Source organism: Hermetia illucens, chromosome 5, assembly GCF_905115235.1.
Source record: "Hermetia illucens chromosome 5, iHerIll2.2.curated.20191125, whole genome shotgun sequence".
NCBI lineage: Eukaryota > Metazoa > Arthropoda > Insecta > Diptera > Stratiomyidae > Hermetia > Hermetia illucens.
The window spans coordinates 61,704,055-61,725,937 of record NC_051853.1 but is presented as its reverse complement, the minus strand read 5'-3'; the positions used below and the strand labels follow the sequence as shown (position 1 = coordinate 61,725,937).

The window sequence follows — 21,883 nt, the reverse complement described above, 5'->3', positions numbered from 1 at the left end:
TTAAATCCCTTGCTGACTCGTAGTAAGTTAGATTGATATGTTACCTCAAGCATCAACACAACTTGAAGTGGCGTTCCACGACAGGTATTCCTTGCGAACAACGTTTCACATCCAAAATTTACCGGAGGGTCGTTCGTCCTGGTACTTCCGGCTTTTGCTACTTCTACACAGTATTTGATTCCGATCGAATATATAATCCTTGGTGATGAGTTCTCTGCATAGTTCTCGTACTTCTATACATAAGTGGTCGCTATGTAACCCAAGCTAAGACATCTGTAGCTCTGTTCTATCCACTCCCCAAGCTGACAAATAACGCAGCCTACCTTCACTCTTCGTGCCACAGCCACTTTGGGTGCTGCCATTGTTGCTAGGCTGATTGTTTCGATTCACGTCCTGACGTAGAATTTACGTGGTTTTTATTGCCAACTCCTGCAGTCCGATTAGCCTGAATTTCCTACTGAATGCTTCGCGAACCTCCTCCACCCTGTAGTAGTTTTATCTTATTTGTCTAGTAATTTTTGTAAGGTATACTCCAAGCATGAAAGCAGGAGGTGCGCTGTACAGCATTGCTCTCTTAAATTGTTGACTTTTTGATCACGTTCCTAAAGATCAGTCTTAAACAAAACGTGAAGGAAACCACCAGGATTCTACAAATTAAAATAACTTCGTCATTTATTTTTGCATATTACGTTTTTGTACACATTAGACTAATTAGGTGTTCCTCTCCTTCGCCGAGAGAATCGAATAGGACGTTGAAATACAAAAAATGGCAATTTCGATTTATGTAGGCGTTGATTCCATACGAGGTTTTCTTCCATCTTCACCCAGAAACTCTAGTAACATCTACATCTATCGGCCGGACATTTGGAAGGATAATTAAGGCAAGCATCAAGACAGTACACGTCGGCTCCTTCGCGACCAGCAAGTTCACCAATTGCTTCGCACGTTTGCCTAAGAAAGAACAATTTGCAGAGTGAAGTATCTTTTTCCTTTGAATGATAATTGATACTTACGGGCAGTGACATACTGTTTCCGGACAGTTTGGTGGATACCGTAAACAATTCGTCTGACACCAGAATTCCATTCCAGGAAGTCTTCGGAAGAGCGAGGTTGGAATGCATACCTGGTCCCTGTATGAATATAAAAGGGTTTGATTAATTAAGCAATCAAAGTGGGGGTTTTTATCGAAATTTGTTTGCTACTTATCCCTGAGCGCGAAACGGAATACCGCTGAAGCAAACAATGTGTTTCTAATGATTTTTTCTTAAGTCCTTGAAGCGTTAAAAGTCTGGTGGACGGCACCGCATACTGAAGTGTGGATGTAATGCTTAGATGGGAAATGTAGTGGTGGCTGATTTCAACTATGTACGGTTTATTAACTGCCTTAGTATTAGGGTTACAGCTACTGTACAAGCGATATCAAGCGATTAAGACTACAAATCTGAATTCATTATGATTTCAGTGCTGATCGTGATAATGTAATGAACTATTATATTTATTTAACTGAAAGATATTTACAGTTTTTTACATACAACTATCTACAGTTTTATAAATAAAGAAGATATTTGGCTGCTAAAATTATACCTACCTAAATAGTTAATTTAGTGGTTAGCCTCGGAGTAATTAGTGTTTTCCTAAATACTTCAATTGATAAAAAAAAACAGAAGGGTGTGTGATGAAAGTCCTAGCCCGTCTACGTTGCCATGATTATTTCCCCCCCAAGCCTCTATTATCATATCTCCGACCGCTGAAAAAAAGGTTCGTATCCCTCCTGAGCCTGTTCCCACGTTAGACATGAAAATATGGACTGAATAGTGAAGCGATAATTTGCAGAAGAGAGATGAGTAGCGAAGCAAGGGGCATGATAGACTAAACTTCGAATGGAGCTAGAACACCGAGAACTTCATGTCTCCTTAGAACCGGGACGAAAGGTCGCTTATGTCAAATGTTGACAGCTTTACTTTTCAACGCAAAGTCGCAGATGAGGTTGAAACAAATCAACGTCAACTACTACCAAGCGGTGAAGGATCAACTCTCGTGAACCATGGGCGAGAAAGATATCGATATCGGCATACTTAGTGAGTCATATCTTATACACGGTGTTGGCATTTGGGCCAAGGATCAAACTATCCAAGCCATACTACGGACTTGCTGAAAACATGCTTTCCAGCAAATATTGGAGCATCCAGAGCAGGGATTCACAGAGCGTTGCTAAAAGAAGTTCACATATGTAGCTGCTACACTCCACCCAGTGGTACATTTGACAAGAGCAGATAATTATAATACGTAAGCTGGTGCAGTCGAACAGTGGCTGCAAGTGGTCGTACCCTGTTCGAAGCATTCGCGGAACTAGTCGTGGTACTTGCGAATGTTGAGACCTTATGCGGTTTCAGAGCAAGGGATCTGTGCTCTATAGTGGGCTTGATGTAGCGCCGCAGTAGTCAGAAGAATTGTTTGCCAAGTTATGGGGACTATATTCATAGTACACGCCAGGAAATTTGCATGGCAGCCAAGGACGAAGTTGCAAAAAAAGCTGATATAATAGAAACCCTTGGGGTGGGGCTTATAGGGTAATATGAAAATGTTGCGAAGAGCCCTGTAGGTTACCTGTCCGCGCCTTCTGAACGAAATTATTTCCACTTTGTTTCTTCACCATCACTATCGAATGGCAAACCATGTTTGAGACCAACAAGTGCGTGGTACCTCAAATTGCCGAGAAGAAGTTACGAGAAATATGTAGTAGAATATGTGACAATAAGGCCTATGGTTTGGATGGCATCCCTAATAAAGCTTTGCAGTTGGCAGTGAGAACTAAGCTCGAGTTTCCGTTAACACTTTCGAGACGTACCGAAAAGAAAGAATATTCCTGCCTAAGAAAAAAACCAAAAACTGGTGTTGCTTCTCATAAGCAATAAGTCGTCTGTAGATCTAGCATCATGTCTCAGCTCAACCTGCTAATTGGATACAATGAGGAAGATGATAAAAGGACGCATTTAGAATAGAATGTTATTCATCGTCGAAAGCAGCAACGGTATGCCTGTGTGACAATACGGGTTTTGGCGCACCCATTCTACGGTGGAAGCAAAAAGCACGGAGATGATCCTGGCAAACGACGCATTAAATTCTGATCAGAGTTGTGTCCTTTTATACTACCTCTTCGAGATAACGTTCTAGTATGGGAAAGGTAGGGGTCAGGATAGTAAACAGTCACAGCGGGGTTACGAAAGGGCTGGGTTCTGGGTTCCTGGCTGTGGAATGTCATGCATAATGCTTGTCCTCCCAAATGAGGATACGATTGCCGGCTTTGCCGATGATCTGATGGTGCTGCGCTACAAGCACGTAGAGGATTTTGGGGATCTACGCAATGCAGACGGTGCCAGCAGTAAAAAGACCGGGTTGACCGTGGCGAATGAGAAAATGGAAGTGGTCTTAATAAAGAACCGTGGAAAGAATAACACTGTGGCGGTTGGCTATCAAATACTTGGGGCTGATACGAGTTTGTGGAGCGCTGCCTTCAGGGTTGTGATGAACAGGGGGCAAAAGTCACCACAGCCGAAGAGATCTCTGAGATTACTGAAGAGGAACTGAGTGAAGGAGATATATATCATATCAGAGCTAAAGTATGGATTCTGGTCATCCCTCTTCGAAGGACGGAGAATAGAAGTAGTTATTAATCTGATTCGGGAGGCTGCACGGTGAAAACGCTAGATGTCAAGAATGCCTTGATTGGGTTAGGTGGAGTTGGATTAGGGGCATTTTGGCTAAATTGGTATGGTTGGATAGGTTTCTTTGGTATGAGACGGACTACGCGCCAAAAGAATACAATTTCCCAATATTGTTTCTGCGTTATACAGTGTCAAGTAGAATTGAGGGCTTAGTCTTCACGTGCTAGAGGAAGTAACATTGATTGGTTTTGTAGATAACCGGGCGGTGGCTGTAGTTGCGAAACACCCCGAGAACATGCAGCTATAGGAAATCCACATTGAAGCTAGCAGAAAAATAACAATCCCGTCTCAATCGACCTCAAGCTGAATTTGTGGGCGGAAGAACTAGACAATGCAACGAACCGAAGAAGAGAAAAATCTGTACACGGGTTAGTCGCACTGGATGTGATAAGACATCATTAAGAATAATCCACTTAAAATCAGGCGTGTCATCTTTACTAGATAACAAGAGCATTTGAGGTGACAGCGGATTTTCGAAAGCCAATTGGGAAGGAACCTTATAGCATAGATTTCAACAACGGCAGGATAATTCTGAAAAAGGTTGCTGCATGAATACACTGAACCGGTGCATTAAGAAATGGATCGAGCGAAAGCGTGAAAGTCGAATTATCGCCTGTCATAGGTCCTTGCGGGACATGGAAGTATTTGTATCGCTTCGGAGTGGGCTGGTCTTTGTACTTTTTCGAATACGCTACTAAACTCGGCGACTTGATATTCAACTTAGACATTGGTTCCTACACCTTTGTAAAGGAGATGTTGTGATCAGAGCCGAATTGGATAGTAGTCTATTCCGCAATAACTATGATCGAAAAGAAACGCCAAGAACTAGAATGAATTCGATGAGTTCGCCGGATACCTAACCTAGACGTCTTCTTGTAGACTGTTTTTTGCGAAGTAATTCTTCATGGTGGAAAGCTATGGGGAAAGAGTGAGGGTGTTTTTAGTAAATGCGAATTCCACACACACTGCACGTCTTTTCAAGATTGCAAGATTTTCACGACCATCCATGAAAGAAAAGATCCTACTAAATGAACTTTACACTGAGATAAATACATTTGGTTTTCATAATAGGGTCCGCATTTTTTCAATATCAGGCCGTACTTGGACAGAGACCAATGAAGAAACGGTTAAACTAGTTAGGGTAGGAGCAGAAAAGCTCCTATTTGCACTAGCACCGGTGGTGCATGGTCATGAGACTCAAGAAGGTACGGTTGAGGGAGCTACAATGATCGAGGTTACCAGGAATGGAGCAGTCTAAACTTGTTATAGCTTACATAAACTTTACCAGGACCTATCTTAAGATCATAGTCGGAATACTCCTATGTCATTGCAAGGTAAAACATTGCCTGTTTATTATATCAGAAGAGCAGTCCTATCATTTTTATCGGTTATTTGCTTCAGTCCTACAATTTTTATCGGTTATTTGCCTATTCAATACATCGTAATTATGATGGGCACAACATAACCACTAAAGGGCCCAATAATGGTAGTTCGGCGGTAGTAGGGCGCAGGTTAAACTTCCTTAATATTATTATTTAAAAGTTGTCACAATCTTTCTGAGCATTGCTTTGACTTTTACTCATCGAACCGCCGTTGGTTACACTTTTCTCCGAGGATAACTGGAGTCAGTCTGCAATCTACTTTACAAACAGGAGAATACAAGGGACTTGACTGCTCTTTGCTCTCAAAATAATCGCCTAGCGAGTTAACTCAGCGAGGGTCTTTTGCCGTAGCGTCATGACGCTCTCATTTCCGATACCCTGAGGCAAGTTCATCCACTCCAAACAGAATTCGGGTAATGCATTCGGAATTTGGACGTAGTAATCAGTATTTGACGTTGGATGTTTCTCCAATTGCTATTCGCTCCCTGCGATGTTTCGAATATATACACAAGCGAGAAATGAAATCAATAAGAAAACCTAAAACCATATTAGAGAAGTGGTATGGACGTTTATGAGAATAGCAGCTTCCCAGGCTAATATTAGAGATCTCTCTGAGTTTCCCTAAGAATTGTTTACATATTGTCCGCAACCTCTAGTGAGTGCTAGGTAATCGTCCGAGGGTTTCTTCCTCCTCCCCGCAACTCCATCAACGCAGTTATCCCTAGTCTGGCGATGTGGTTCCTTATACGCCAGTGCACCTTGCAAACCGAAGTAATCATGTACGTACTTGCATCAATCTCTCAAGCTCTGACATTCGGGTTTTGTAATTAAAGGGCTAGATCTTCCTTGACTTATGGTAGGTGGTGAGCCTTCGCTCTCTGAAGTCAGACGCTGTCAAGCAGTGCGAGTATATTCTACTCTTCACAGTCGTTGGCGGGACGTCGACTACAGAGAAGCCATCAACGGCTAGTCCATCGGCCCCTTCATGATCCTCTATATTCGTATAACCGGGAGACTTTGAGTGTGCCTTTCAGACTGTTTAGTGCATCCCTGCACTGCTTCATCAGCCTGAAGGATATCGCCACCGAGTATAAGAATTTTAGTCGCTTGGTTCCTGGTCAAAATGACAATGTTACATTTCGGGTTAGATTAATACCCCAGCCATCGACAGATTTCCAGTAGCGCTAGTTCTTCTGCTTTGAATGCATAACTGAATCGCAGAAGAGCTGTACGACTCGGCCCCACTGTGAGTATACGAAAATAACCCCCTCCCAGCCAAAGGATCATGTCTGTTAACAGTAGACCCCAAAGCATAATTCCTCTTGTAGGCTGGTTTACATGAGATGCAGTCCATTGAAAAAGCCTTGAACTTTCGAGGTACTTCGTCTAGGATGTTACAAATGCCACATGGCCGACATCCGGACTTACGGAGTTCAACACCGCTGCATGCTGGGGATATAGAATTACACTCAGAGCTTCTCCCGGGTAGGACTGCAGAGCCTCAGTAGCACTTCGATATACGGTTATTTGGATCCTATTAAGATAGGATCTACTGGATTTCCTCCCAAGCGGTGGCCACCACGCAATAGAACCGGAAGCTAGAATGGGATGAACAATGGCTGCGTAAATCCAAAGAACCATTCTGGGTCGGAAACCCCATTTCCCTAAAATGACCATCTTTCCGCCCCAGAAGGACATATAGGCCATGAAAATCCTTTACTTTTATGTCTAGTTTCCAATTTAACACTCAACTTTACATTGGCGGAATGGGCGAATCTAATCAAATTAATTTGATCTGTCTCGAACAATTGCCAATCTGGTCAGAAAGGTGGAGGAGAAGGTTCGGGAACAAAGACCTGTGAAACTTCTACGGCCTTTACACGTTACGCCACAGGTGTGGGCTCCCAAAGTTATTGGCGAAGATACTGTGTAAATTGTACTTGCACTTTTAAGTTCGTCATATTATAAAATGGTCATTACTATCATCAGCCTCGGGTTAATTTTTGTAAGGCAAATATATATCTCATTCAAAAAGTATGATTCTCTAAAAAGGAAATTAAGAATATTCACGGTATTCCAAAGAGAATTTAAGATCATTCTCTTGCATGGGTGCCGTATCACATTTTTAAGACGCCACTTGGCGGGATAGAAAATTGTCATAGCAGAGGAGGAGAGGATATTTCTCAATCAAGTTTTTAAGACTACAATAAATCTACCTAAAGTTGAATTCAATATAATGAAGCAAATGAAGCTCTGGAAGAGAACACAGCTAGACATCTGCCTTGAAGAAAAGAAGGCTAACTTTAGGCAACCTTGAAATCAAAGCAAATTCTGACCATAAAGCACAAGGCCTGGACAATGGCTGTATGTCATGAAACAATGAAAAATTATCTATTGGAAGTGCATTTTCCATGCGCATACAGTTTCTACCTTTGAACCAGTGCCTGGTCATACCTCTCCCCGGCAGGGGAAATTGTGTCATTTGAGGGCGTATGTGATAGCTGTACTAGGTGACACCGTGGTGAGTTCATGAGGGAAACATGTCGGTGTAGGTACCATTTATCTCCGCCGGTTCAATATTAATATCTGGTATGTTCCCCCTAACGTAACAAAGGCGAAATATGGGTATGTTGGACAATAACATACTTGTTAACGATTTTAACGCTTGTCGCCTGGTATGAGGACACTAAGTGATGATGAGGCAAATTGCGCCAAAAGCTTTTTCGGAGCTGAACATGGTACTGGCCAACGCTGAAAATATGGTTAGTTATGTAGATAAGTGCTTTCCTGTCGGTCAGCCCAATTCCATCCTTATTCAGTGATAAAAAATTTGCATTAAAAATTTGAACAAATTTTGAATTGAAACAAGAAAAGTCTGAATTTGAAATGGAATATTCTGAAGTTAATTTGGAAAACCTGTAGATCAAAGTAATATGAATTTTTGACGTCTTGCTTTATAATGTTAAAAAATGTCATTTCGGTGAAACAAAATTGATGAACGTATTTTTAATTTGCTTTTTAAATGTCCTACATCTCTAACCATAAAATTAATACAAGAAAGTAATTTAAAAATTACAAAATCCGCCGCATGTCGGAATGATTAACTTGCCTCTATTCTTAACCAATTGCTGTGGAGATAGTTTTGACAAGTCGAAAATTCCTATGCTAATTTACCACAATGGACGGAATGATCCTTCGAATAGCAGACCAGGAGGAAAACTACTTTGTGCTTCGCAATCTGAAGTTTTCTACGATTGTTGCAAGACCGAGCCAATAAAAGGTCTATCGAGAAGACGGAGTGTTTCAAGCACCCAACTGAATATTTGCACCTGCAAGAACTACCTGACGACAGCCGCATCGTTCATGTCAATTGAATCGAAATCTTCGCCTAAAATTGCTCCTAGCGAGCTAGTACTCAGGCAATGCAAGTCACTCCTGGAAAGTTATGATTTAGATGTGCCAACGAGGTTTACTGACGGTTCCGAGTTGACAGCAGAGGATCTTGAACTACTTCGGCGTATTATAAGGGCGAATGATCGTTACAATTATCTGAGCCAGGATAAAGTTGAAGTTTTGGAAAGCATTGCAGAGAGTGCCGAAGAGAACCTCCGTAAGAGGGAAGATATGAAAAAGGCGAAAACATGTGGCAGCGACATCGACCAAACTTGGGACGTAATAGAGGAACTTTTTCGCAACCGAAGTAGAGTTCAAGTAGAGCCTACAGAGCTGAACCAACCTTCTAAGTGTCAGCCACCAGAATCAAAACCTATTGAAATAAACTCCCCGGGATGTAGCGAGGAGTTTGAAAAAGTTCTCGGCGTCTTTGAATATGAAGAGGATTCGATAGAATACAATCCTGGAGATATGATTGATGAGATGTCGTGCGACTCCTTGGACCTTCCATCTGAAAATGACTACTCCCAAATTGATTATAGTGAAATTGTGACTGCCAAGGAGCATTTTGAAGATAACCTAAGCTCAAAACCAGAGTCCTCTAGAGCAGAAAAGACAATTAGTGAAACAAAGATTGGATTATCCTCTGGAGAAGACTGGCAAAACTACGATGAAATGAAAAACTATGCCTTTTATCAAGTTGCCTATGAATGGTATGCCTTCACGCAAGACGTGAAAAGGGTATTGCGGTATGTTCGTAAAAAGTCAGCCCTCGTTGGAATTTGTGTCGAATATGAAATTAGGTGCATGACATTTGAAGAACTACAAAAAACAAGTGAATTCTATAAGATGTGCCCTAAGTCAAGTGGGCTAGAATTCACGCAAATGAACATTGACTCCATCAAAAATAGCCCAGAAGAGCTTTTTAGTATTTTGAAACCATCAGATGTGAGCTACCTTCATAGAAAAGTTATGGAAAATATTGAAGCGAGGTTCGAAAAACTGAATGAGAAAGTCCGTAAGATTCAAGAAGGCAAGCATCACGGTAGGTTTGTTCAAAATTGTTGTGGTTGTTTCAAAGACTCTGAGAACTTAATGTGTCTTTTCGCAGTGGTCTCTATGAATACTACATGTAGCAAAAAACCTCAGAATCGCTGCACAAAAGGGAAATGCACCAGAAGAAATTACTCTGCACAAACTGGCGCAAGAGGCAAATTCACAGTGCCTAAAGATGAATTCCAAGAGGCGATTTCATCTTCGGATGAATCGAGGATGTCAGGATATTTTTCGGCTTATGACAGTGACATCTCTTATAAGTGCAAGGGTTCGTTGAAGTAGCATTTTCTTTAGAAGTAATGGTCCATTATTTTTCAAAAGTTAGGTTTATTTGTAACAGCTAGAACGGCATTGTAAATTATACGAGTACTGTAGTAAATTAATAAGACCGCATTGTGGAAAGAGTCGTTTGGAATGTAGGGTAGTGGGTTTGATACCCGATTTTAGATAACGTTGAATTTAAATTGAACGAGATCCAAAAAAGACACACAGCATTTTTAAGCGAACTAATAATAATAATAATCGTTGGCACAACAACCATTATTGGATCACGGCTTTCAAGTGTATTAGAGCACTTCATTCAAAGATTATAACGGTACACTACAGTACACTGTAGGAGACATTGCGTTCACCCGATATTATTACCCTGATTTGTCTCAGATACTCATTCATATCTGAGTGGATTAGTATCTGACATCCAACCCTTTGCCATCAGTGAGATTTGACCCGCGACGTTCCGCTCCGACCGCCCACCGCTCTAACCACTTGAGCTATCCGGACACAATACATTTGCAACACTATGCATAGGAATCCATTCGCGCAGGATGGATCAATCTAGAGCTTCGTGGCCCAAAACAGTCGAAGAAAGTAGATTTTCTGGCGTCACAAGTATCCATATAGGATTCGCAATTCACGCAGATGAACGTAAACATTCACAAGAAACCGGAATTCGAACCCGGTCGAAAGGTTGAGGACCAACTCGATGCTTGCCACAAAGTGACGTAATCCACTGCTAATTGGATTGGTACCCTCGATGGAGCATAAAACCTGGGAAATGTCTGCTGAACCAACACCAACAGCTCTACTGCCAAACCCTATCTCCACCTCCACGTGGTGACCGCTGGGAGCTCTTTCTTAACGAACAGCTTCAGACGGAGAAGAATGAAGGCGAATCTCTCGCGCCTAAAAACGGGACAAATTGTACCAACTGGTCCTCCAAGTTGTTAGTTGGGTAGGGCTGACAACCCTACATGGAAAACAACTTGTTACGGTGCCACAACAGGAGCCTCGGACTGGACGGATTATACAACGACGAACCCGGCACCGACAACGGAATTACGATTTGCGCATTTTCTCATGGAACGTGCGCCCCCTACACAGAAATGAAGCTGATAAGCTTAGCCCCAATATAGGGCTAATGTAACAGCGTTGCAGGAGCTGCGTTGGACAAGGACCGGTTTCCTGGAGAAGAGCCGCTACACCATATATTATAATGGCCATCCAGTAAAAGCCAAAAAATGAAACCTGCTCTTATCGGCTTTGAAAATATAAGCGAACGGCTATGCACTCTGCGTTTGCGAGGCAAGTTTAGAAATATAAGCCTCATTAACGTTCACGCCCATACAGAGGAGACTGCAGATTGGGAGAAGGATACCTTCTACGAGGCAGTAGAACGAACCCTCGGAGCCTGTCCCAGATATGATATCAAAATCATACTACTTAACAGCCAAGTAGGAAAGGAGCCCGTATTCAGGCGATACGTTGGCTGCATACCGCGTAATGTTGCATTCTCAAAGAACGCGGGCACGCGCAGACTTATCATGAACTCCGTCGGGGCGGAGAAGCGACTTCACAGACGGAAGAAGGAACCCTGGGAGAACCAACAAGTCTACGAACTAGAAAAGTACAGGGAGCAACCGCACCAGGCGCGCAAATTTTACCAACAAGTCACCAGGATGAAGCCTTATACACCTCGATGCTCATCCTGCCGAGACAAATAGGGAAATCTGATTTCCGACAGAATGGGCATATTAGAGCGATGGGTTGAGTACTTTGATGAGCTACTGAACAACCAGAACATCGGCGAGTTGGAGGTCCCGCCAACTGAAGACGACGGAGAAACACTGCCACCACCGAGTTTAGGAGAAACAGTCCGTGCAATTCATCGGCTAGAAAATCTTAAGTCGCCAGGAGCTGATGGAATTACAGCCGAATTGGTTAAATATGGAGGCGACCAGTTACACCAAGTGGTTCATCAACTTGTGCTCAACGTATGGGACAGCGAATCAATGCCTGACGATTGGCAACGAGGCATAATCTGTCTCATACATAAAAAGGGAGATATCACACAGTGCAGCAATTATAGAGGTATCACGTTGCTGAGTACCATCTATAAGATATTCTCCACTATCTTGCTAGGCCGGATAGCCCCATACGCCCAGAACATCATTGGCGCATACCAAAGAGGCTTCACTCCAGGCAAATCAGCAACAGATCAGATTTTCTCTCTGCGGCAGGCGATGGAAAACTGTTGGAATATGGACAACAGTTGCACCATCTATTCATCGACTTTAAAGCCGCCTATGATAGCATAGCCAGGGTAAAACTGTACACGGCCATAAGAGAATTCGGTATCCCGACGAAATTAATAAGACTGACTAGGCTAACCCTGACCAATGTGCGATCACTCTCAAGACCATTCGACATCAACAACGGTCTACGACAAGGGGATGCCCTATCATGCGTCGTCTTTAACCTGGCCCTCGAGAAAGTGATCCGTGATGCTGAGGTAAATGCAAGAGGTATGATCCTCTTTAAGCCCACCCAACTACTGGCCTATGCTGACGATATCGACATAATGAGAAGAACCACCCGAGACGTACAAACTGCCTTCCTCCAGATCGAGCAGGTGGCCCGAGATCTTGGGGTGCACATCAATGAAGGCAAGACAAAATCTATGGTGGCAACGTCAGCACCGAAAACCAACCAACCAACAACATCAAACTGCACTGGTCAAACGGGAAGAATAAAGATAGGAGACAACAGCTTTGACACCGTTGATAATTTTTCCTATCTAGGGTCGAAAATCACAACCGATAACAACTACGATGATGAAATCCGCGCACGGTTGTTAGCAGCCAACAGAGTCTATTTTAGCTTACAAAAACTGTTCCGCTCGAAACGTCTCACCATAGGGTCAAAGCTCTTACTGTACAAGACTATGATCTTGCCAATCGTCATGTATTCCTCGGAGACTTGGGTTCTTAGCAAGAAGAATTGCGAACTCTTGGCTGCGTTCGAGAGAAGAATCCTCCGAAGAATTTTTGGCCCCCTACATGAGGATGGACGATTCCCTAGTCTACATAATGACGAAATCTATTAGCGATACCATGATCGTCCGGTTGTGGATAAAATCCGGCTCAACAGGTTACGGTGGGCGGATCACTTAATCCGTATGGATGAGGATGATCCAGTCCGGAAAGTCTATAAGAGCAATATCTATGGTAGGAAAAGAAGACGAGGCAGACTCTGCCTAAGATGGAGTGATGGCGTAGGTCAGGACGCCAGACAGCTTTTAGGGATATTGAATTGGTGGACCTCGGCGCAAAACCGGAATGTCTGGAGTTCCTTATTAAGGCAGGTCTAGACCGGATACCAGTTGTTGCGTCGTTGATGATAATGATGAATCATATCAGCTTCGAATCATTTAAATATAATGTGTAAAATGTAGCTCTTTATCAACTCTTTATCGATTTCATTGTTGTAACATCGTCAACAGCTTCATGTCAGATGGGTATCACTCAGGCCTAAGATAACCGACATGTAGGACGTCCTAAAATGACATGGTGCAAAAGAATGAAAAAAGTGTTGAAGTTTCTCGAAAAGTATTGAAGCTACTTGAGCTTACCAGGAACCACCCAAGACGACGTGTGAGCATGATTGCTGAGTATAACTCTGCCTGGTAGTTGCATGTATCTCACCTTGAAAAGGCGAAGAGGTTCGGCCTTGTAAGTTCAACCCCAACTAATTTGACGAATCGGGTACTTTTAACTTTTGCTAAGAACAAAATAGGGTGAACCGTCACATTTCGCGTTAAATGCGGCTACTCTTTTTAATGACTAAATTGATTGGGCGGAGGTCAGAATAGCAACCTTGTTAAGCGGAATTGACCTTCCCCTCTAAGTAAACTATCTCAAAAATCTAAAATTTTGGCGAAATTTAACGTGAAGATATGGCTACAAAAGTTAAAGTCCAGCGAAGTGTTTCGTCGACATATGTTGGCATGTCTCTGTGCTCGCCTGGCCTGGGAATGTAGGGAAAGGGGCGCTTTTGAGCCCTTGTATTCATCACGTGTCATTGCAACGAAATTTCAGATGTCCTTAAACGGATCCGTGGTTCGCACCAGAACCTGCGTAACAAACAAGCAGCGGATTATCGCTTGATTTTTTCGGGAACAAACACGCTAGCTAAAAGGAGATAATGGTTTCACTGCGCGTGTGGAATCGACCCGAATACTGCGGTCGAGATGGAAGATCCACAACGGATCACATCCTTCGTCAATACTTTTGTTTGGCATTCTCAGGCCATTAAAATGGAGGGAATGAGGGGAGGAGGGCGTCCACAATTCATCATGTATTCTTGGGGCTCTTATACAGTCTGACTCAAACCATGCAGAAATATACCATTCTGCATACATGCCGTGCCGGCGTGCTGCCGTGATTGTGACAACTCGGATAAAAAAGCAAAATAGAGTAAAGCAATAATAGTAGCCGGTCCCAAGCCCGTTTGTGAAAGGAGGAAACTGTGTGGATGCACCATACTCCACAGAGGAGTGAACAGAAGAAATACATATTTATATTCTATGGGATGAATAAGAAATCTAAGGTCCGGTACGGATAAGAGGCGGGAGTCATCTGATTTGGTGAATGGCTCAGGCTGCCATAAAGGACAGCACGGCGTCGAAACAGTTAATAGCTGGGCGATCCGAGGTCTAGGCGCCACGATGACCAGGAGTATGGTTTCACCTTCTGAAGCTGCTTCTCTACAGTCAGCGGATGAAGTGGGCTGAGGAAATGAGCCTCTTTGTCATCGGCTCCTACCACAAAATAACACGATTGTTGGCAGGTTCCACATCTTACCACCCGTTGTTGTACCAAAGAGCGGGTTACAGATCAGTACCACTTTATTATCCGCAGCGAAACAGCGACTGGGGATCGCGGAAACTGGTGCCTAGAATTCGATGGGGTCAGAAGCGACGGCATCAATAACACCACGTTGCATTGCTAGCAACAGTTTCAGTATTCGTCGGGGTACTTTTCCTTGCCGTCCGGCTGAGATCTCCGCTGAATAGAATTATCGGAAATGGTTTCCGTGGTATAAAGCAGATATTCCTAGGCTCCATATATCTCCAGCAGCTCTCTCATCTCAAAGCAATAATGAGATTGGATGTCATTTGTGTGCTGATATACTTCTGCTGTTACCACTTGTGCATTGTTGCGTACAGTGGCGATGACAATCGCCGTGGTTAGAAGATTCGCTTGTGTTTTATTGGTTTGAGCGGCGGAAGAGATCAACAATGTAATTCGTTTAGGATGTCGGTGCAACTCATTAAGGCACACTGGCAATGTTAGCTGACGGGTGAAAAATCAAATGCAAAGAGGGGGGTTCTGGAGAACTATGCCATCCTCAGTGAAACACCCGCAGTTGAAATTCTGGACACAGTTAAACAGAAACTTTCTAACGTATGTAGCCGGTTGCGATGAAGCGGCAAAGGCTACTCCAGATGTGCTTAGAACTTATGCGAAAAACCATTGGAGCTTATTCAATGAATTCTAACAGTAGCAAAAAACGGGGTTACGGCCGTGGAATTTTAGCCTTTATTTAGTGCGATGATTACCTATCACGGTGTAGCACCCAGCAAATTAATTCTTAACGCCCATTATTAGCTGGAAGATGAATGGGCACTTTGAAACCAACAACATTCTCTTGAAAATGGACAAAGACTACCGATTCGATAGTTGTAGGATAGGGAAATAGACGCCAACAAAATCTATTTAGTGGCTATACCGATAGCACCAAGTTTTTGATAGCGTCGATCGATTATCTACGTTCTGCGTCTGCATCGCATTGATATGAAATTGAAAAAGTATTTGGCCAAGAAAGGGCCCTTCTCAGTGCACTCATTTAAAGGTACCAACAAGTCAGAGCCCATCTATATACGGTGAAGTTTGACCTGATATACTCAATGTACTTAGATGACACTAAGTTGTATGTTGGTATCTTAGAAGTTCATCTAAGCAGTTTGTTGTGCGTAGTTAGTTCTGCCGCGATTTTCGGATGGAATTTGGTTTAGACAAGTGTTGAGTCCAAGCCATTCGCAAAGGTCATCACCTACCGCATGCCGCATGCACATCCACATCTACGCTGTGATCGGAATATACTTTTTTAAGTACCTAGGAATTATCCAAGTAATCTGTGCTCGAGAAGGATGTTTTGCTATCAGAATTTCTGCTATGTGTGAAGCCGGGATGGAAATCGTGATTCTCGGGGAACAATAATATATACACACCGGATTCGCCAATCCTTCAGTGGGATATGTATACGGAATATTGATGTGGCGAAGACCTAGATCTAGAAAACGTCCAGTGGCGGATACGGACTACTACGTCTGAATTCCAAATGCATTACCTGCATTTAGCGTGGACCCTTTACGCTTATTTTTACAGCGATGAACAGATGAGTCCCTTGCATGCGGCTGTTTATTTGGTAGATTGCGGGGTGACTAGAATTACGTCGAAGGATCGATTTTTCAAACCTCTGACTGGGGTGAAATCACACGAAGAGCAGATCGATGAGTGAAAGTCGAAGCAATGCACGATAAACATGTGAATTGTCTTTGGAAGTCTTTTGTCGATCTCCATTTGTCAAATCGGTGGCTGCGGTGGCTGACCTTGCCCGGTTTGACTTCCTCGGAATTTGTTCTCAAGAGCTACTTAAGGGAAAGTTGTATAGTAATAAACTTCCAACAGTCGGTTTTTGCAGGCCGGCGTGAGGGAATCGCTGCCATAACTCCATAAATGTTTCAAAATGTTATGAAAATGGCAGCAGAAAATATTGTAGAAATTGCATTGAATCGAATTTTGGCTGGAGAAATTGCAATTGATGCATATTTCACTTACTTATTCATATACACTGTTCATGTGTAAAGTGCAGATGGAATGCTCGGTAACATTATTGACTTTATTTGAGCGGATATCGGAGTGGGTGACATAGATTTCGTCTAGATACATCACTCTGACTTTTAAGAATTTTTCGTTGAATACGTTCTAAAAACGATATCTTTTACTTTACAGCGATTACATCCCTAGCTCTGTTATTTTCCAATTCATTTCCAATCCATTGAAGCTAGTTTCGGAATGCCCTAATTAAGCCTGTTTGTTTGATAGCCAATACGGGCATATTATAAGAAAAAAGAAGGTCCATTTGCATCGTAAACCAGGTTATCCTATGCAGGCCTCTCTATAAGTTCAAACTTATTAAACATCTCGTATGTCAATAAGAAACCAAATCGTGCCACGTTATTTTAGCCAAATAATGATAAGTAAATTATCTAGGACACCTGATGAATACTGGCTTGTACAGGAGAGCCGAAGGAATGGTGTTGTAATATCAATAATAGAGCCACATCTGCAAAACTTTTAGCATACCACGATCAAATTGTGTTCCGTTATATATGATAATGAATAAATAATATAGTGTTTATGATACTGAATCTAAGAGGAGAATGTTCCCAAAAAACCCAAATCCGAGCCCAGAACGGGGTGTGTCCCGAGGAGGTCAGGGGTGGAGATAGAAGCCAGAAGATCCGCCCTTAGCTATGCTAATGCGGTAAAGAACTTGATTATACGACTGAAATATTTCCCGAGCAGTTACTCACTCGTAACGTGGAGAAATTAATTGTGGACATCATCGTCATGGGGATGTGTGAGGGATGGAATGCGGAGCTAGTCTTTACCGGCATACGGACTGGCTTAGGACTATAGTCCACAAATTGCTAGGATAGAAGAAACGGAACTGTCGAAATGTCAGAGTGACATATCAGGGGAATACATGATGATGGTCTACCTTCCAAAGCCCCAGCAATTGCAACGGAGAAGCTTCTGCGTCTCCCTATCACTCAAAACATGGATCTCCATACGGGGTTATGGAGAGTTTTCAGAAGCTAGAAAGTTGGCAAAGGAAAACTTCTTAGGATCGGGGATGATGACCGATCCTTAGAGGCAGTTAAAGGTAGCAACTGCCGCGTTAGATACATATATGACAACACACCTATGCACGCTCACAAGGAGAAACCAAGGAGTGATACTTGAGAGGATACATCGATTGGAAAATATCATCTTCATTAACATGAATACATTCATTGTCGCGATATTGTAGCTTATCCATCGCTTTCTTCAACTCCAAAACAGGAAAAGCTTTCAACTTGGCCGTTACAGATTTGTAGATGTCCTCAATCGTTGCATAATGGGTTTCCTTCATCTCCATTTTCAACCTCGAAGAGGCAAAGTAGTTTGGGGGACTCAAATCCGGAAAGTAGGGGAAGTGGCTAAACTAAGTTACAGCTTTTTATCCAGAAACTGCTGAACAACAGTGGCCGTATGCGGCCGGGCATTGTCGTAGAGGTGGAAAAAATTACTGTCTTTCAGTGGAACAATGTGGACATTGTTAACGGCATCCCTATAGCTCTTTCTGGATTTGACTCCTCTCCATCTGCATTGACAGATGTAGGCAAAAAGCGCGGTCTTCAGAATGTCCGAGAATATCAGCGAGGCGGGGAGCTACCTAAATCGAAGTAAGATTGATAGCGGTTATTAAGGCATTTAGGTCCTGAAGGTGAGTTCCAAACTAGTATGCGAATACCTTAACAGACTGAACACGCTCGATTCGCTCAATAAGGCTCTGGGTTCCAGGCCACATTGTGTTAGAAGGCAATGAGATGGCGGACGAGTTGGTCAGGAAAGGAGCAAGGGCGTCGCTGTATAGGGCAGAGTCATTCTGTGGATTCTGAAATATTTGCATGGTTATGACGTTGAAATATGAAGAGAAATGGCTGTACTGATCGAACTTACTAGCAATGGAACAGTCCAGGGTGTTCATCGGGGGACATGAACCAAAACGCTTGAGAGATTATATAAACCCCATAAAAAAGAGCTTCCGGATCATAGTCGGAATACTCATTGGTGACTGTAAGCTAACCTATCATCTGGGGGAACTAGGGTATTTAAGGACACTGTCTGTAGATTATATGAGGAGAATGACGAAACATCCACACATGTTCTGTGACAGTGTCCGGTACTTGGGCAAAGTAGATAGTGTCACCTGGAAGAATACTTAATTCCCAAAGTCAAGTTGAAATACTTCGAAGTAGGAAACGTAATAAAGTTCCTGTCGGTTGTAGGCTTAAACGACATACTATAGTTAAATGGGATATTGTGATTAGTAAACGGGCACAATAGTTCTTCGGAGACGCAGTGGGAGGTTATTGTTATTGTTATTATTATTACGTTGATTTTAGCTGGTTTTACTCAATCCACAGGGCACGTTTGATAAGCCTAGCACTTCATATTCACCATTGAGATACCAGGACTGCAATTTTAAGGACGGCTCACCTCACCTCATCCTATAATGGAATATTCATCATCATCATCATCAACGGCCCAATAGCCTTAGTAAGGAACTCCAGACATCCTGGTTTTGCGCCGACATCCACCAATTCAACATCCCGAAAAGTTGTCTGGTGTCCTTGCATACGTTCCATTTAAAGCAAGGTCTGTTATCTTCTTTTTATTTTATGAGATATTAAGTATAAGTGAAGAATTTAAGATTAGGTGTATTGTTAATGCTTTGTTCAGATAAAAATAGAGAAAATATTGACTGGGTTGAAGGCAAACACTCGTATTACTAGAAACTGAAACTTACGCAATTAAGGGGACTACGTAATACACAAGGTATGGAGCACTTATAGATATTTTTTTCTCTTCCATCAACTAACTAGATAAGAGCCCCTAGAACTACCGTTCAAATGAAAATCAAACCAATAGCCAGAAAGATACTAAATCTAAAAGTGACTCATATTTAATACTATTCGTGTTTACTATTCTCTTAACTAAATCGAATTACAAATTTCGTTCAAAAATTTGTAGATCAATTTTTATTTTACACTTAATACAAATGAGATTTTAACAACACCCCAAAACCACAACCATTGGTATTTTCCACAATACTTTGCATGAATATTTATCACTAAATTGACTGCTATTGTTTGAGTAAAAGAAGGGAAATCAGATATGGAGTGATTGCATTGCGATATATTGTGTTATTCAAAGCTTTTCATGAGTATCTTTATTGCGAATTCATAAATAGGTACGAGTTTGAACTACTAAAAACCGAATAATGACTAAAGTTTTGCCAAATAATCGTAGTTTGGTGAGAAAAGGTCATCAAAAACGTAAAACAATTGGGATTTTCTTATGAAGATATGTATGTAAGCATATGTCTCATACTTTCCCTTGCGAATTAAAACTCGATTATGAGAAAGAGTGAATCGGCTCACTCAAATACATATTGATTATTGCAATAAAAGAGCGACCTTTTTACTTTCCAAATGTCAGGGTTACTTACAGAGAATGGAGGCAGAGTGTAAAACGTTTCGCGAACATGACAATGCTTTTATTGTACGAGCATATTCCAAAGCAATTAAGATCTCCAGATCTGATTTCCAGCAACGCCCCTTTGATCAAACTGATTGCAACCTTACTTAAAATTTAAGAAAAAAAAAGCCGAAAGCCCTGAAAATTTTTGGTATTTTTTGGTTAATTTTCGATACTGGTAACTAATTGCAGATTAAGATAAAGTTAGTAAGTCGAAGGATTGATATCTGCAAAATAATATAATACAGATTAGTAGCTAATCTACGATGGGGATAAACCGAAGCATATTTACATGGGAATAGTGATTGATCTTTGATGGTAATGTGTCCTTGCCGTTAAGTATGAGAATGTCCTCTGCGAAAGCCCATATTCGCGGCTCGGATTAAAAGCAACTCACTTACCGGATAACCAGGGGAAAGATATTGTGCGGGGAAGGTGCACGGTAGTCTCTGTAGTAGAGTAGGTACGGCGATGGACTGCTGGAAACGAATGCTGGAGGGAGACCCCCAGTGTTTGATACGATGGCAATATCAGCACAATTTCTGAAAGTTTCTATAAAATGGAGATGGAATTAATAGTTACAAGTAACATTCTCTAACTCATTTAAGATATTTTCATAACCACAATAAAGAAATTACCAGCTTTTCCGCATCCCACAGCTTCAGTTCCATTGGCGCAGGTTCCCCACATGTTGGCGGTGTAGTAAGTCCATTGTAAGACACACTGAGTGCAGGTTACGTACGGAGGAAGACGAACGCGGTAACGGAAGATATCCTTCTTCTTAGCAGCATGAGGTATTGAGTAACGAACTTCACGAGTACCCGAAATAAAGAGAGGGTATTGGTCGAAGCACTCTTGCGTTGCTTCGTAATAAGGATTGTTATTTGGACATAGGAACATTTCAAAACGACCATAATGATTTGCAGTCAGTTCCACCTCCACTTCGATTTCCTGTAATATTTATTGAGTTTTGAGTCAGAAGGATTCAAGAAATAAATAAGATTTATTAAAGGAATCTTCAAAGGACTCAAAAAATAGTTCCCTATAAGAAATAAGTAAATTTAGAGAAAAACTCAACTCTCTTGTGAATGTCCAACCAATCAGGATTTTCTCCTGCTTTAAAAATCGATAAAACTTTTCATGTCCTATTGTTGTCCTAAGTTTAGAGCTTTTGGTTTCAGAGGCTGTGCTATTTTGAATAAAATTACTAGAAATTCAAAAAATATTACCATCATCATTAAAGTAGCGAGAATAGCCAACAGTAAACTTGGATATTCCAGCATACTTTGTACGCAAGTGTATTGATCTGGTCCACCAGAATGAGGGTTGGCCGACAGGCCAACAACTGATTATCTTAAAAAACAGCGAGTCAGACACCTGATAAATTGGGTTGATTCAATGGCAACGACCTTGCAAGTGGGTCCCGGATTATTCTATAGGAATATGGAGTGTGCAATTCTTGTGCACCAGCGGCAATAATGCCTTATTATCATCATCATCAACGGCGCAACAACTGGTATCCGATCTTGGCCCGCTTTAGTAAAGAACTCCAGACATCCCGGTTTGCGCGGTGGTCTGCCAAATCGATATTTCCAAAAGCTGTCCAGCGTCCAGATCT

At 42.1% G+C, this 21,883-nt stretch overlaps 2 protein-coding genes across 3 annotated transcripts in view; one reads left to right on the top strand and one right to left on the bottom strand.

The window, feature by feature from the left end:
- Window positions 1-645: 645 nt before the first annotated feature.
- Window positions 646-21,883, bottom strand: part of LOC119657455 — a 126,599-nt gene continuing 105,361 nt past the window's right edge. Inside the window, exons 4-7 of the mRNA XM_038064369.1 lie at window positions 20,904-21,216; window positions 20,667-20,817; window positions 1,014-1,130; window positions 646-951 (exon numbers count right to left, since the gene is read on the bottom strand). Coding sequence (XP_037920297.1) covers window positions 834-951; window positions 1,014-1,130; window positions 20,667-20,817; window positions 20,904-21,216 — 699 coding nt within the window. The 3' untranslated portion in view covers window positions 646-833. The remainder of the gene's footprint in view (window positions 952-1,013; window positions 1,131-20,666; window positions 20,818-20,903; window positions 21,217-21,883) is intronic.
- Window positions 9,167-9,952, top strand: LOC119657456. 2 transcript variants are annotated; one of them, XM_038064370.1, is made up of 2 exons: window positions 9,167-9,545; window positions 9,612-9,952. In XM_038064370.1, exons 1-2 carry the CDS (start codon window positions 9,176-9,178, stop codon window positions 9,836-9,838), a joined length of 597 nt encoding a protein of 198 aa, XP_037920298.1. In that variant the 5' UTR covers window positions 9,167-9,175; the 3' UTR covers window positions 9,839-9,952. The 2 variants fall into 2 exon arrangements, with proteins under 2 accessions (XP_037920298.1, XP_037920299.1); XM_038064371.1 differs by having other exon boundaries at window positions 9,167-9,549.

Excerpts from the sequence above, each read along its gene's own strand:
- LOC119657456 (XM_038064370.1), top strand. The coding sequence starts at position 9,176 with ATGAAAAACTATGCCTTTTATCAAGTTGCCTATGAATGGTATGCCTTC. Across the intron at positions 9,546-9,611 it reads TCAAGAAGGCAAGCATCACG|TGGTCTCTATGAATACTACA; the intron begins GTAGGTTTGTTC and ends GTCTTTTCGCAG.